Genomic DNA, 17,514 nt, shown 5'->3' with positions numbered 1-17,514 from the left:
GACACATTTTATTAGTTTAAGGAACTACAGGTTATTCCTGAGAATAATTTATACCCACTTGTGGTTTGATGGAGATTGTACACATGATAGGGCAGTGGTATCCACAACAGCACACATTTCTGTTGAAACACCTGATTCAACTCAAGGGCTTGATGATTAGTTAAATAGAATCGGGTGTGCTTGTCCGGGGCCACAAAAAACACATGTATTGTTGGGGGTACTGGAGGACTGGAGTTGGCAACCACTGTGATAGGGGAGAATAAAGTGGTCTACGGTCTATATATCAGGGGTGTCAAACTCATTCCATGGAGTGCTGAGTGTCTTTTTTCCCCCTTTCAATAAGACCGAGACAACCAATTATGGGGAGTTCTTTACTAATTAGTGATCTTAATTCATCAATGAAGTATACTGAACAAAAATATAGTGTTGGTTCCATGAGCTGAAGTAAAAGATCCCAGAAATTTGACATACGCACAAAAAGCTTCTCTCAAATGTGAACAAATTTATTTACATACCTGTTAGTGAGCATTTATCCTGTACCAAGATAATCCATCCACCTGACAGGTGTGGCATATCAAGAAGCTAATGATCATTAAACAGGTAGAACTTGTTCTGAGGACAAAAGGCCACTCTAAAATGTGCAGTTTCATCACAACACAATGCCACAGATGTGTCAAGTTTTTAGGGAGTGTGCAACTGGCATGCTGACTGCAGGAATGTCCACCAGAGAATTTAATGTTCATTTCTTTACCATAAGCCGCTTTTAACTTTGTTTTAGAGAATTTGTCAGTACGTCTAACTGGCCTCACAAACTCAGACAAATGCTCACCTTCGATGGCCACTTCATGGATGAATCCTGGTTTCAACTGTACCGGGCAGATAGTGTGTATGGTGTTGTGGGCAGATAGTGTGTATGGTGTTGTGTGGGCGAGCGGTTTGCTGATGTCAACATTGTGAACAGGTGGTGGTGAGGTTATGGTATGGGGCAGGCATAAGCTACGGACAACAAACACAATTGCATTTTAGCGAAGGCAATTTGAGATACAGTGACAAGATCCTGAGGCCCATTGTTGTGCCATTTATCCGCCACCATCACCTCATGTTTCAGCATGATAATGCACGGCCCCGTGTCACAAGGATCTGTACACAATTCCTGGAAGCTGAACATGTCCCAGTTCTTCCATGGCCTGCATACTCACCAGACATGTCACCCATTGAGCATGTTTGGTGTACGACAGCGTGTTCCAGTTCCCGCCAATATCCAGTAACTTCGCACAGCCATTGAAGAGGAATGCGACAACATTCCACAGGCCACAATCAACAGCCTGATCAACTCTATGTGAAGGAGATGTGTCACGCTGCAAGAGACAAATAGTGGTCACACCAGATACTGACTGATTTTCTGATTCATGCCCCTCTTTTTTTTTTAAAGATATCTTTGACCAACAGATGCATATCTGTATTCCCAGTCATGAAATCCATAGATTAGGACCTAATGAATGTATTTAAATTGACTCATTCAAATCTTTGACATTCTTGCATGTTGCGTTTATATTCTTGTTCAGTGTACAAGGGAGGAGCGAAAACCTGCAGATCCTCAGCCCTCCGTGGAAAGAGTTTGACACGTGGTCTAAAGCAGTGTTTTCCCAAACTCGGTCCTGGGGCACCCACTGAGTGCACTTTTAGATTTTTCCTCTAGAACTACACCGCTGATTAAAATAACCAACTCATCATCAAGCTTTGAATCAGCGGTGTAGTTATAGGGCAAAAACCCCAAATGGTCAACCAGGTGGGTCGCCAGGACCGAGTTAGGAAACCCTGGTCTAAAGGAAGGGCAGAATCTGCGTAAACCATGGTCGTATTCATTTGGCACCAAACAAGAAAATGTACTGGAACATGGAGGGACTACCTGAAGTTCTCCAATAAGAGATGCTTGTTTTTGTTTTCCGTTGCAAAATGTTTTGTTGCGGTGGGCACTAATGAATACGAACAACCCAAGAAATAGGGATCAAATCAAAAGAAGGTTTGTGTGACACCAGACTTGGTTTAAATATACAAAAACACTTTCAGTGATAAGAAAACGACTAGCAATGGGACAGGGGTTTTAACTGCCAAACTATGAGAGGATTCAAACATGATAGTTCATCTCCACTGTGGAACTTAAATGCGCTGGAAGCTTACAATGAGGAAAATAAGCCTCTCATAACATTTAAGTCCCAGAGATGCTGAATGCTTAAATATATATATAACATAACCCTTTGTATATTCATTATTAGTTAACTTAAAAAGTGGCATGTGACATTTGTGTTTAATAAAAAGAAATATCATTCATTTTGTGATATTTTATTATTCACTGTATTATTCACTGTGTCGAGAGGTGCCCGAGTCCGTGTGTCAGAGAATGGCCAAAAAATACAAATGATGAGTGTCCAAAACAGTCATAATATGCTTTGATTCTTTAGCACACCTTAGGTAATAGTGTTTAACACAGACATCCCAACCACTGAGATCTCTCAGAAAGAAAATGTTAATCAAATATAGCTTGTAGTTCTTCAATGGTTCAAATCTTCCAGTTGGAATTGTTTTCTATTTCCAGATCAGATCTGTGATTATTATCAGCCACTTGGAAGAAGAGGACGTCTGATGATGTGAGCTGAAATTAATCTCTGGTAAAAAAAAAAAACACTGAAATTAATCTCTAGATAAAAATGTTTTAAAAACAATCAGCACAACCGAGACGCAGACACATCAAATAAAACAGAAGAGATTGTATGTAACTGATCTTCAAACATTCTGGAGAGCAGCGACAGACAGAACAGAAGCCTATAAAACAGTTTTCAGGAAGGGGGTGGAAGGGTACGATTGAGTCGAGTGACCAGTTCTGTCTCTATCCTGTAGTATCAGGAGCTCTGACCGAAGTGCGAGCTGAGCAGTCTTGACTTGTGACTTATTGTGCAGTCTATGATTGCTATGGGAGCTGAAACCAACCAGCCCCATTTCCACAGCACCAGACCCCCTTCCCTCTTATATCCCTCTCCCTCCCCTCAGAGGTCTTCCATGCCCAAGGAGCTAGGAGTCGGAGGGGGCTAGTGTGACCCCCGGGACTGGGCGTGGATCATCTTGAGCCGGGCCTGGTCGATGACGTCCAGCAGGTTCTTGGCGTCTACGGCCAGGGCGTGGGCCGCCGTCAGCATCTGTTTCTTGTAGTCCTGCTGCAAGCTGGTGAGGACATACTGCTGGGCCAGCTTCATCTTGTTAATCAGCTCGGCCAGGTCAGAGTTCAACAGCTTCTGGGCCATCTCAATCTGCAGAGGAAGACAGTCAGAACACATAAGAGAAATAAGCCGGTTAGTTTGTTGTCAGACACAATAGGACAACAGTCAGAGTATCAACAGAGTCAGAAGCAATATGTTGACTTGTAATGAAGAGTTGCTTCTCACCTCTCTGTGTGTGCTTGCTGGTAACACTGGTATGGTCTCGTCCACTGTGGCCAATAGGGTTCTCAACGCTAGTCCCACCTCCTGTAAAAATAACCAGTATATCACTGTAATAGAAGAACAAAGCTAGAACGGCTTACAAACCAGTATCACTCTACAATAATATCCTCTTGATCAGCATATAATGATGATGATGATGATTCAACACCAAATGTTGTCTTTTATCGCCATTGATTGAAGCTAGCCTTACCTTGACCATTGGGACGTACTCCTCTGGAGGGGCTGGCTGGATCTTACTGGACATCTCTATAACAGCCTTGACCAGGCCCGTCACGTTCTCATACACCTTGTCGTTGGAGCGGTCCAAGTTGGCCGTGGGGGGAGGGCTGATCTCCTGAGGCTGGATCTACACACCACAGAGATGTGGGTGAGTTGGTTCACATACAACATACTGAGGGAAGTGAATCTATCTATCTAGAAATCATGTTAGTTATTATATTTCTACAGTGAATCTATTATGATGAAATTTTTACATTTTTTTATTCACATTTTCAAACGGTCCATTTCTATTTTCCAACGGGGCTATACATTTGGGTGAGGTTTTTCTCTCTCGCCTGAGTAACCTCGTTTCCCTACCAAAAATAAAATCTGTGAAATAACAATGTCAAATACAGGTAGCCTAGTCAAATAATGAACATCCAATCACATTAACCGTTACTCTCTCGTGGAAATTCCACTAACGGTCCGTATGTAGCCAAACGTAGCTGCTGCTCATTCCGTTTGCTCTAAAATATAAATGATGATAAATGGTTAAAAAAGTACGGCCCGCGTCCATAGAGACACATACCAGCTCTACTGGTAGTACTGCTACTACTGGTAGTACTGCTACTACCAGCAGTACTACACCTGCACCTGTTGAAGACACAAGTTGTTCTGCTTCCACAAGCACATCCAATGCTAGCATCAGTAATTGTACATTTGTTGGTAGCCCAGCTACCATGGACACTGACAGTTGTGAATCTGATGCAGCCGAAGAGCTACTGCCCCCTTACCCGGGAAAGCATCGAACAACAGACATTGAAGAGGCGCAAATATGATGAGCATTACATTGATTTGGGGTTCACTTATATTGGGAGTAGTGCCTTTCCTCAGCCACAGTGTGTTATATGTGCAAAAGTACTATCTCACAACCTGATGAAACCTTCACTCTTGTACAGACATTTAGAAACAAAACATGCCAATTTGAAAAATGTCACAGGAGTTTTTTGAGTGAGAATTAAGACGACTTTCGAGTAGTAAGACATGTATAATAGCAAAAGATACCATTAATAAGAAGGGGCTAGAAGCGTCTTATACGGTGAGATACCGAGTGGCTAGGATAGGCAAGCCCCATACTATTGTGGAGGACTTAATTCTTCCTGCTGCCGCGGATATGGCTGGGACAATGCTGGGGGAAAAGGCCAAAAAAACTATACAGACATTGTCTTCATCAAACACTGTTTCTTGACGCATCAGTGACATGGCAGGAGATGTTTTGAAACAATTACTGCTTCGCATACAAGCCAGTGAATTCTATGCATTACAGTTGGATGAGTCAACAGACGTGACGAGCCTGGCACAGCTCCTGGTATTTGTCAGTTACGTTTATGGGGGGTCAATTAAGGAAGACATCCTCTTTTGCAAACCATTGGAAATCAGGACAACATGAGAGGATATTTTTAAAGTACTGGACAGCTTTGTGACATCAAATGGACTTTGGTGGTCAAGATGTGTTGGTATCTGTACTGACGGCGCAAAAGCCATGACAGGGAGACATAGTGGAGTGGTAATGGGCGTGCAAGCAGTTGCTCCCGACTCCACTTGGGTACACTGCAGCATCCACCGAGAGGCTCTTGCTGCCAAGGGAATGACTGACAGCTGAAAGACGTTTTGGACACGAGAGTGAAAATGGTCAACTTAGTTAAAGCAAGACCCCTGAACTCTTGTGTATTTTCTGCACTATGCAATGATATGAGCAGCAACTATGTAACGCTTTTACAACATACAGAAGTTGGTTATCAAGGGGCAAAGTACTGACACGTTTTTTTTTTTTTTAATTGAGAGACGAGCTTAAAGTTTTCTTTACTGACCATAATTTTCATTTGTCTGACCGCTTGCATGATGACGAGTTTCTCACACGACTGGCCTATCTGGGTGATGTATTTTCTCACCTGAATGATCTGAATCTAGGATTATACAGGCACTCTCCGCAACTATATTCAATGTGCGGGACGAAATTGAGGCTATGATTAAGAAGTTGGAGCTCTTCTCTGCCTGCATTAACAAGGACAACACACAGGTCCTTCCATCATTGTATGATTTTTTTGTGTGCAAATTAACTCAAGCTTACGGACAATGTCAAATGTGGTATAGCGAAGCACCTGAGTGAGTTGGGTGCCCAATTACGCAGGTACTTTCCCGAAACGGATGGCACAAACAACTGGATTCGTTATCCCTTTCATGCCCTGCCTCCAGTCCACTTACCGATATCTGAACAAGAGAGCCTCATCGAAATTGCAACAAGCAGTTCTGTGAAATTGAATTTAATCAGAAGCCACTGTCAGATTTCTGTATTTGGCTGCGCTCAGAGTATCCTGCCTTGGCAAATCCCGCTATTAAGACACTGATGCCCTTTGCATCCACGTACCTATGTGAGAGTGGATTCTCAGCCCTCACTAGCATGAAAACTAAATACAGGCACAGACTGTGTGTGGACAATTATTTAAGACTGAGACTCTCCAATACAACCCAACATTGCAGAGTTATGTGCATCCTTTCAAGCACACCCTTCTCATTAACCTGTGGTGAGTTATTCACCATCTTCGATGAACAAATAAGGTTTTATATGTAAGATGGTTAAAAAAGAGTAAAATCATTGATTATTATTATATTATTGTTGTGCCCTGGTCCAATAAGAGCTCTTTGTCACTTCCCACGAGCCGGGTTGAGACAAAAACTCACACTCATTCTTATGTTTAATAAATGTATCGTATAGTGTGTGTGTGGCAGGCTTACAATGATGGCAAAAAATAAATAAATTTGAGAGTGCGCTGACCCTGGTGCTAGAGGGGGTACGCAGCTGGAGGTTGAATGTTTGAAGGCGTATGTGACTATAAAAAGTTTGGGAACCACTGGTCTAGAGAAAAGAATCCAGGTGATTTTATGTGACTTGATTTTTGATGACTACACAACCAGAACTGTCCCAGCTTCCCTTCCAGCTGTCCTCTTCACTGGGACCACTAGGTGGTATCAAGCTAAAAGGGATTTCTTTCTGTAACCACTTGAAGACAGTTCATTTATAGATTCATCATGTCGTTACAGAGTGAACATTAGATGACAGTATTTGCCAGAATTACTGTAGCTCATGTCACAAGTCATGTAGAGCATACAATCTCTGAACATGGTTGTAAACGACGTGTGATGAATTGGACCCCCAATACACCGAAACAAACATGTAGACAAACATACACTCTCACACACCACGGTCCAAACAGGAGGCAGAACCCAGTGGTGAGTCAGATTGTACATGATATACTATAATCTACTCGACCAGAGTTAGTGATGGTAACTATGACAACACAACCCTACATACATCATGCCATACCACAGGGAAGAGAGTCATCAATGAAGGCCCACATTTATCTGTTATTACTCCCACGAATTGATTATACATCGTTACTATGACTGCCAAAATAACCATTACAGTCATTACTGAAATGACTGCCACTGAATACTAGAATGCTTTGGTTATGGCTTTCTTGCCAAGCTTCCATGGTTGTAGAACATACGCCTCGAAGAAGTGGCCCCATCCGGAGTATTTATTTTATTTAACCTTTATTTAACTAGGCAAGTTAGTTCAAAACAAATTCTTATTTACAATGACGGCCTACCCCGGCCAAACCCTCCCCTGACCCGGATGACTAATTGTGCGCCGCCCTATGGGACTCCCGATCACGGCCAGTTGTGATACAGTTCGGGTTCGAACCAGGGTCTGTAGTGATGCCTCAAGCACTATGATGCAGTGCCTTAGGCCGCTGCGCCACTCGGGAGTAGTCGCATCCAGACACTGATCTATTGTATGTTCTAATGGTTACAGTTAGGATTCAGGCAGAGGAAACTGATCTTAGATCTGTGCCTAAGGGCCAATGCCACTATTCACTGGGCTAAGAAGGTTTGATGGTTTGATGACTCTCCCTGTACAGTGGTAGAGAATGTTTTATTAGAGCGCTCCCCAGTGGTCAGACAGTGACTGACACAAACACAAGACGTCTTACCCTCTAGGGCTAAAGGGCCACAACAGCAGGGTGAGGCACAGAGGCAAAACAAGGGAGTGCGATCGGGAGGGAGGGAGAGGGGGATGCAGGAGAAACAGAGCAGAAGAGGGAGAAATGATTAATACTGTAGAACCAAAGACAAAAGACAACATGCAATGCATCAACACAATACAAGCAGACAGAAGACAACATGCAATGCATCAACACAATACAAGCAGACAGAAGACAACATGCAATGCATCAACACAATACAAGCAGACAGAAGACAACATGCAATGCATCAACACAATACAAGCAGACAGAAGACAACATGCAATGCATCAACACAATACAAGCAGACAGAAGACAACATGCAATGCATCAACACAATACAAGCAGACAGAAGACAACATGCAATGCATCAACACAATACAAGCAGACAGAAGACAACATGCAATGCATCAACACAATACAAGCAGACAGAAGACAACATGCAATGCATCAACACAATACAAGCAGACAGGGCACAGCATTTTAAAAAACTGCAACAATACTGCCCTACCAAGCAAAAAGGCAGTAACTGCTCATAGAGTGGAACTGAGAAAAATGGCTTTTATTCACCTTGGTTTCACAATAACTTTATGCAGTTAACTACTAACAGAACCCCCATTTTCTCCAGAACACAATAGAGGCAGGATACTTGTACACATGATTAAGCATGTATTTAATGTATTTCATGTATTTAATGTATTTTCGACCAAATGAACAGTTACTGCCTTTTTGCTTGGTAGGGCAAAATAGTACCTCCCTGTTTCACTCCGTTTTGAGCCAGAAAGAGAAAGATCTGAGTACTAACTGCATGTTGAACTGACAGGAGGATCTAAAGGCCTGCACTATCGTATCTGGAGGTATTGTATGGTAATGTAATGTATTTGGAGGTATTGTATGGTAATGTATGGTATTCTATTGTATCTGGAGGTATTGTATGGTATTGTATTCTATTGTATTTGGAGGCAATGTATGGTATTCTATTGTATTTTGAGGTATTGTATGGTAATGTATGCTATTGTAATGTATGGAATGGTATTCTATTGTATTTGGAGGTAATGTATGGTCATGTATAGTATTCTATTGTACTTGGAGGTATTCTATGGTATTCTATAGTATTTGGAGGTATTGTATGGTAATGTATGGTTTTCTATTGCATGTTATTGTATTGTTCATAATGTTAGCTTTCCCTGGAGGAAGTGAGAAATGAGTCGAAAACCTTTGGAACATGTCTTTAACTGTTGAGATCAAAGGAAGGTGAGAAGGGAGCTTTGGACTGGTCTTGGCTGGGTTCTATCTTGTTAGGAACCACTACTTTCCTTGGGCACTTCTATCCTCCACTGTATTAAAAGCCTTAGAGTTTTAACAGGGTTTTATTTTCAGAGCTAGAAGAAGAGAGGCCTCTCTAAGGGTCTCCCTTCAAACTGCCTGCCTGGAAAGTTCCAAGAAAAAACACACTCTTCGAAAACAGTCTTCATTTCACTGGCTCCTTTCTAAATGGACGCTTGTTGGCGTTGCATAACTAGGGCCCAGAATAAAGCCCAGAAAGTGTGGTTTTCCCTGGGGCTTTTTCTGGGCCGGCTTGTCGGCATCTGTATGGAGCCTGTGTAGGGGTGGATGGTGGGTTGACCCTGGCTGTGTAGGGGTGGACGGTGGAGTCAGGGTGGGGTCAGGGTGGGATGACCCCGGCTGAGGAGGGGTGGATGGTGGAGTCAGGGTGGATGGTGGGGTCAGAGTGGATAGTGGGCTCAGGGTGTATGGTGGGGTCAGGGTGTATGGTGGGGTCAGGGTGTATGGTGGGGTCAGGGTGTATGGTGGGGTCAGGGTGTATGGTGGGGTCAGGGTGGATGGTGGAGTCAGGGTGGATGGTGGGGTCAGAGTGGATAGTGGGTTCAGGGTGTATGGTGGGGTCAGAGTGGATAGTGGGTTCAGGGTGGATGGTGGAGTCAGGGTGGATGGTGGGGTCAGAGTGGATGGTGGAGTCAGGGTGGATGGTGGGGTCAGAGTGGATAGTGGGTTCAGGGTGTATGGTGGGGTCAGGGTGGATGGTGGGGTCAGGGTGTATGGTGGGGTCAGGGTGTATGGTGGGGTCAGGGTGGATGGTGGAGTCAGGGTGGATGGTGGAGTCAGGGTGGATGGTGGGGTCAGAGTGGATGGTGGGTTCAGGGTGGATGGTGGAGTCAGGGTGTATGGTGGGGTCAGGGTGTATGGTGGGGTCAGGGTGGATGGTGGGGTCAGAGTGGATAGTGGGTTCAGGGTGTATGGTGGGGTCAGGGTGGATGGTGGGGTCAGGGTGGATGGTGGGGTCAGAGTGGATAGTGGGTTCAGGGTGTATGGTGGGTTCAGGGTGTATGGTGGGGTCAGAGTGGATAGTGGGCTCAGGGTGTATGGTGGGGTCAGGGTGTATGGTGGGGTCAGGGTGTATGGTGGGGTCAGGGTGTATGGTGGGGTCAGGGTGTATGGTGGGGTCAGGGTGTATGGTGGGGTCAGGGTGTATGGTGGGGTCAGGGTGTATGGTGGGGTCAGGGTGTATGGTGGGGTCAGGGTGTATGGTGGGGTCAGGGTGGATGGTGGAGTCAGGGTGTATGGTGGGGTCAGAGTGGATAGTGGGTTCAGGGTGTATGGTGGGGTCAGGGTGGATGGTGGGGTCAGGGTGTATGGTGGGGTCAGGGTGTATGGTGGGGTCAGGGTGGATGGTGGGGTCAGGGTGTATGGTGGGGTCAGGGTGTATGGTGGGGTCAGGGTGGATGGTGGGGTCAGGGTGTATGGTGGGTTCAGGGTGTATGGTGGGGTCAGAGTGGATAGTGGGTTCAGGGTGTATGGTGGGGTCAGAGTGGATAGTGGGTTCAGGGTGTATGGTGGGTTCAGGGTGGATGGTGGGGTCAGTGTGGGATGATTTCCATCTAGTCCCCAACCCCCCCTGTCCTCCCTGCAGCCAAACAACTGCTTTTCCCAGGGAGGAAGTGGAGCGTATCCAATAGCTTTCATTTATTACTTTAGTTCCACATGAGCTGAGAATGATGGAAGCTGTTTTTTTCCCGACAGTCATAGTAGATTCTATATTTCTATGGACAAGCATGATGCCTGGTATTTACTGTACGTCTACATCATTGTGTTCTAAATGCAGACACCAACTCATTCAAGGATTTTCTTATTTCTTTTTTACTATTTTCTACATTGTAGAATAATAGTGAAGACATCTATGAAAAAACTATGAAATAACACATATGGAATCATGTAGTAACCAAAAAAAGTGTTAAACAAATCAAAATATATTTTATATTTGAGATTCTTCAAATTAGCCAACCTTTGCCTTGATGACAGCTTTGCACACTCTTGGCATTCTCTCCACTAGCTTCATGAGGTAGTCACCTGGAATGCATTTCAATTAACATGTGTGCCTTTTTTAAAGTTAGTTTGTGGAATTTCTTTCCTTCTTAATGCGTTTGAGCCAATCAGTTGTGTTGTGACAAGGTAGGGGGGGTATACAGAAGATAGCCCTATTTGGTAAAAATACAAAGTCCATATTATGTCAAGAACAGCTCAAATAAGCAAAGAAAAACGACAGTCCATCATTACTTTAAGACATGAAGGTCAGTCAATCTGTAAAATTTCAAGACATTTCATCACTTCTGCAAGTGCAGTCGCAAAAACCATCAAGCGCTATGATGAAACTGGCTCTCATCAGGACCGCCACAGGAAAGGAAGAGGATAAGTTCATTAGTTACCAGCCTCAGAAATTGAAACCCAAATAAATGCTTCTCAGAGTTCAAGTAACAGACAAATCTCAACATCAACTGTTCAGAAGAGACTGGGTGAATCAGGCCTTCATGGTCAAATTGCTGCAAAGAAACCACTACTAAAGGACACCAATAAGAAGAAAACACTTGCTTGAGCCAAGAAACATGAGCAATGGACATTAAACCGGTGGAAATCTGTCCTTTGGTCTGCTGAGTCCAAATGTGAGATTTTTGGTTCCAACTGCCTTGTCTTTGTGAGACTGGCAAAGAGTAGGTGAACGGATGATCTCCATATGTGTGGTTCCCACCGTGAAGCATGGAGTAAGAGGATGTGTGATGGTGTGGGGGTGCTTTGCTGGTGACACTGTCTGTGATTTATTTAGAATTCAAGGCACACTTAACCAGCATGGCTACCACAGCATTCTGCAGTGATACACCATCCCATCTGGTTTGCGCTTAGTGGAACTATTATTTGTTTTTCAACAGGACAATGACCCAACACACCTCCAGGCTGTGTAAGGGCTATTTGACCAAGAAGGAGAGTGATGGAGTGCTGCATCAGATGACCTGGCCTCCACAATCACCCGACCTCAATCCAATTGAGATGGTTTGGGATGAGTTGGAACGCAGAGTGAAGGAAAAGCAGCCAACAAGTGCTCAGCATATGTGGGAACTCCTTCAAGACTGTTGGAAAAGCATTCCAGGTGAAGCTGGTTGAGAGAATGCCAGAGTGTGCAAAGCTGTCATCAAGGCAAAGGGTGGCTACTTTGAAGAATCTCAAATATGAAATATATTTTGATTTGTTTTACACTTTTTTGGTTACTACGTGATTCCATGTGTTATTTCATAGTTTTGATGTTTTCACTATTATTCTACAATGAAAGAAAATAGTAAAAAATAAAGAAAAACCTGTGAATGAGTAGGTGTGTCCAAACTTTTGACTGGTACTGTTTGTATGTGTGACCTCTGTAAGTGTGTATATCTATCCACATGTGTGTCTTCAGTGTGAATATCTACTTCTGTCTGAGTACTTTGGGTTGGGCTAGCCTTGCTCTGTACTGTCTGAGGCTTGGCTGAGAGAGAGGGAGGGAGAGAGCTGATCTAGGAACCCCGTTCTGTTGACTAGCAGCAACTTTAACCGCCTGGGCTCTTGGTGAAGCAGGGGAAATACTGACATGTTTTCAGAGCTTTTCCTGTCCAGATCCCCATCTGCTCTGAATCTGGCTATAGGTTAGAGTTCTCTCAGCTCCTGAATAAACTGGGAGGACGTATTTATGTCAGAACTTAAAAGGAACTGGTGATAGTCCGGTAAGAAATAGAAAGCATGCTTGAAACGGCAGCAGTAACCCATAGTAACCAAAAGCACATGCATTGTCTCAATGTTAAAGTACTGGTCTCTTTCTCATACAACATTATAGTGATACTTCAGTAACTCCCCTGAGGATGAGAGTTCAGGCTCAAGAGCTTTTCCTGACCACTGACCTGACCGGGAGAAACTCTGGGCCCTGCTACTCCTAGACCATGTGACCTGACCAGAAGAAACTCTGGGCCCTGCTACTCCTAGAGCATGTGACCTGACCGGGAGAAACTCTGGGCCGTGCTACTCCTAGACCATGTGACCTGACCGGAAAAAACTCTGGGCCGTGCTACTCCTAGACCATGTGACCTGACCGGTATAAACTCTGAGCCCTGCTACTCCTAGAGCATGTGACCTGACCGGGAGAAACTCTGGGCCCTACTACTCCTAGACCATGTGACATGACCGGGAGAAACTCTGGGCCCTGCTACTCCTAGACCATGTGACCTGACCGGGAGAAACTCTGGGCCGTGCTACTCCTAGACCATGTGACCTGACCGGAAGAAACTCTGGGCCCTGCTACTCCTAGACCATGTGAACTGACCGGGATAAACTCTGGGCCCTGCTACTCCTAGACCATGTCACCTGACCGGGATAAAGTCTGGGCCCTGCTACTCCTAGACCATGTCATCTGACCAGGAGAAACTCTAGGCCCTACTACTCCTAGACCATGTGACCTGACCAGGAGAAACTCTGGGCCCTGCTACTCCTAGACCATTCTGGTGGGAAGCTGCTATAGACCACCAAGTGCTAACAGTCAGTATCTGGATAATATGTGTGAAATGCTTGATAATGTATGTGATATCAACAGAGAAGTATATTTTCTGGGTGATTTAAATATTGACTGGCTTTCATCAAGTTACCCACTAAAGAAAAAACTGTAACCAGTGCCTGCAACCTGGTTCAGGTTGTCAGTCAACCTACCAGGGTACTTACAAACAGAACTGGAATGAAATCATCAACATGTATTGATCACATTCATTGAATCAGATGGCTCATTCATCACAAAACCCACTGATATTGCCAACTACTTCAATTACTTTTTCATTGGCAAGATAAGCAAACTTAGGGATGACATGCCAGCAACAACCGCTGACACTACACATCCAGGTATATCTGACCAAATGATAAAAAACAAGAATTGTACTTTTGAATTCCGTAAAGGCAGTGTGGAAGAGGTGAAAATATTATTGTTGTCTATCAACAATGACAAGCCACCGGGGTCTGACAATCTGGATGGGAAATTACTGAGGATAATAGAGGACAATATTGCCACATCTTCAATTTAAGCCTACTAGAAAGTGTGTGCCCTCAGGCCTGGAGGGAAGCTAAAGTCATTCCGCTACCCAATAATAGTAAAGCCCCCTTTACTGGCTCAAATAGCCCACCAATCAGTCTGTTACCAAACCTTAGTAAACTTCTGGAAAAAACTGTTTGACCAGATACAATGCTATTTCACAGTAAACAAATTGACAACAGACCTTCAGCACGCATACAGGGAAGGACACTCAACAAGCATAGCATTTACACAAATGACTGATGATTGGCTGAGAGAAATTGATGATAACATGATTGTGGGGGCTGTCTTGTTAGACTTCAGTGCAGCTCTTGACATTATCGATCATAGTCTGCTGCTGGAAAAATGTATGTGTTATGGCTTTACACCCCCTGCTATAATGGGGATAGAGTTACTTGTCTAAAAGAACACAGAGGTTGTTCTTTAATGGAAGCCTCTCAAACATAATCCAGGTAGAATCAGGAATGCTCCAGGGCAGCTGTTTAGGCCCCTTACTTTTTTCAATCTTTACCAACGAGATGCGTAAAGCCAGTGTGTCTATGTATGCGGATGACTCAACACTATACATGTCAGCTACTACAGCAACTGAAATGACTGCAACACTTAACAAAGAGCTGAAGGTAGTTTCGGAATGGGTAGCAAGAAATAAGTTAGTCCTAAATATTTCCAAAACTAAAATCATTGTATTTGGGACAAATCATTCACTAAACCCTAAACCTCAACTACATCTCGTAATGAATAATGTGGAAATTGAGCAAGTTGATGTGACTAAACTGCTTGAGGTAACCCTGGATTGGATAACTGGATAACTGTCATGGTCAAAACATTGATACAACAGTAGCTAAGATGGGGAGATGTCTGTCCATAATTAAGCGCTGCTCTGCCTTCTTCACAACACTATCAACAGGGCAGGTCCTACATGCCTTAGTTTTGTCGCACCTGGACTACTGTTCAGTAGTGTGGTCATGTGCCACAAAGAGGGATTTGGGAAAATTGTAGTTGGCTCAGACTAGGGAAGCACGGCTGGCCCTGAAAAATACACGGAGAGCTAACATTAATGACATGCATGTTAATCTCTCATGGCTCAAAGTGGAAGAGAGAATGACTTCATTGTTACTTTTGTAAGAAGTGTTGACAAGCAGAATGTACCGAGCTGTCTGTTTAAAATACTATCATACAGCTCAGACAACCATTCATACTCCACAAGACATGCCACCAGAGGTCTCTTCACAGTCCCCAAGTCCAGAACAGACTATGGGAGGTGCACAGTACGACATAGAGCCATAACTACATGGAACTCTATTCCACATCAGGTAACTGATGCAAGCAGTAGAATCAGATTGAAAAACAAGTAAAATACACCTTATGGAACAGCGGGGACTGTGAAGAGACACACACAAAGGTACAGACACATGCATACACTCACACATTGTGATATTGTTGTATGGTGGAATTAAACATTTTGTATTGTAGACATGTAGTGGTGTAATAATGTTATATGATGTACTGTTTTATCTTTTGTTTTATATGTAATGTAAATTATTTAATATGTTTAGACCCCAGGAAGAGTAGCTGCTGCCTTGGCAGGAACTAATGGGGATCCATAATAAACCCCAGGAAGAGTAGCTGCTGCCTTGGCAGGAACTAATGGGGACCCATAATAAACCCCATGAAGAGTAGCTGCTGCCTTGGTATCAGCTAATGGGGATCTATACTAAATACAAATACAAATAGCACAAACAAATGTAGGACCACGCTCAACCAAGCTGTGATGGTGACCCTGGAGTAAGACATTAAGACAGTGATGTCTTGTTGCTGTGATGGTGACCCTGGAGTAAGACATTAAGACAGTGATGTCTTGTTGCTGTGATGGTGACCCTGGAGTAAGACATTAAGACAGTGATGTCTTGGTGCTGTGATGGTGACCCTGGAGTAAGACATTAAGACAGTGATGTCTTGGTGCTGTGATGGTGACCCTGGAGTAAGACATTAAGACAGTGATGTCTTGTTGCTGTGATGGTGACCCTGGAGTAAGACATTAAGACAGTGATGTCTTGGTGCTGTGATGGTGACCCTGGAGTAAGACATTAAGACAGTGATGTCTTGTTGCTGTGATGGTGACCCTGGAGTAAGACATTAAGACAGTGATGTCTTGGTGCTGTGATGGTGACCCTGGAGTAAGACATTAAGACAGTGTTGTCTTGGTGCTGTGATGGTGACCCTGGAGTAAGACATTAAGACAGTGATGTCTTGGTGCTGTGATGGTGACCCTGGAGTAAGACATTAAGACAGTGATGTCTTGGTGCTGTGATGGTGACCCTGGAGTAAGACATTAAGACAGTGATGTCTTGGTGCTGTGATGGTGACCCTGGAGTAAGACATTAAGACAGTGTTGTCTTGGTGCTGTGATGGTGACCCTGGAGTAAGACATTAAGACAGTGTTGTCTTGGTGCTGTGAGTGTTGCTGTACCTTGACCCCCTCGTTGTAGCTGTCTACAGGGTTGAGGCTGGCCAGACTGCCCAGGTGGCTGGGGGCTCCAGGACGAGGAGGCTTCTTAGGAGGGGCCACATGCTCTGAGAGGAGTGAGAGAGGAAGGAGGAGAGTTAATGTGTGTGTGTCTGTGTGTGTGTGTGTGTGTGTGTGTGTCTAAAAGAGAGAAAGATACACGAATATCAGAACACACAGAGTAGATAGACTCATGTTGCCATTCCAGTATGTGTAGTGACATATGTGCTGAGGACTGTCTTACCTGGTTTCCCCAGTCCCACTGGTTGGTATATGTTTCCTGTCTGAGGGGAAACATAGAAACACAAACAAATGATTAGAAAGGCACACTGGCACTTTTCTGTCTGTCTGGCTGGCTGACTGTGCTTTTCCAACAGCACTCTGGATTTGTGCTTCCCATGGGCCCAGTGTGTTTCAGTGTTGTTGTGGGTACCATGTGGCTAACAGCACAGCATATCTCAGACCCTCAGAGACAAGCAGACAGCTACATTTCTCCAGCTCCTCCCCAAAACCCTCTTCTCTCTTGATTTTAACACACTATGGTGTTTTCTTCCCCCCTCTACATTCGGATGTTTCCTCTTCTCAGAGCAGAGACCCACAGTTTTGTTCTGTAATTACTGTGTAAATGGGTCTGGTTGGTTTGTGGGTGTTCTATAGCTGACGCCTGTTTTTAAAGATTATCCAGCAGCAGAGAGAGATGATGGCATGAGAAACTGTTGCCACAGTTCAGTTCCCACCTTCCCTAGTCCCAATATGTCGGCCTAGTGGGACTGGGCTGGTTCAGAGTGTCCAGCTAGAACAGGGCTGTTCAATATCGGTCCAGGAGGGCCGAAACCC

The 17,514-nt window shown here is 44.2% G+C and overlaps 1 protein-coding gene across 9 annotated transcripts in view; it reads right to left on the bottom strand.

The window, feature by feature from the left end:
- Positions 1-2,327: 2,327 nt before the first annotated feature.
- Positions 2,328-17,514, bottom strand: part of LOC129820226 (focal adhesion kinase 1-like) — a 226,891-nt gene continuing 211,704 nt past the window's right edge. For all 9 annotated transcript variants that reach the window (XM_055877249.1, XM_055877247.1, XM_055877242.1 and 6 more), the window contains 5 exons: positions 16,922-16,961; positions 16,642-16,745; positions 3,688-3,843; positions 3,441-3,521; positions 2,328-3,305 (listed from right to left, as the gene is read on the bottom strand). In XM_055877249.1, coding sequence (XP_055733224.1) covers positions 3,087-3,305; positions 3,441-3,521; positions 3,688-3,843; positions 16,642-16,745; positions 16,922-16,961 — 600 coding nt within the window. In that variant the 3' untranslated portion in view covers positions 2,328-3,086. The remainder of the gene's footprint in view (positions 3,306-3,440; positions 3,522-3,687; positions 3,844-16,641; positions 16,746-16,921; positions 16,962-17,514) is intronic.

Source organism: Salvelinus fontinalis, chromosome 22 (assembly GCF_029448725.1).
Source record: "Salvelinus fontinalis isolate EN_2023a chromosome 22, ASM2944872v1, whole genome shotgun sequence".
Classification (NCBI taxonomy): domain Eukaryota; kingdom Metazoa; phylum Chordata; class Actinopteri; order Salmoniformes; family Salmonidae; genus Salvelinus; species Salvelinus fontinalis.
The sequence above is the reverse complement of the archived record's forward strand: the minus strand, read 5'-3'. Positions and strand labels throughout refer to the sequence as shown.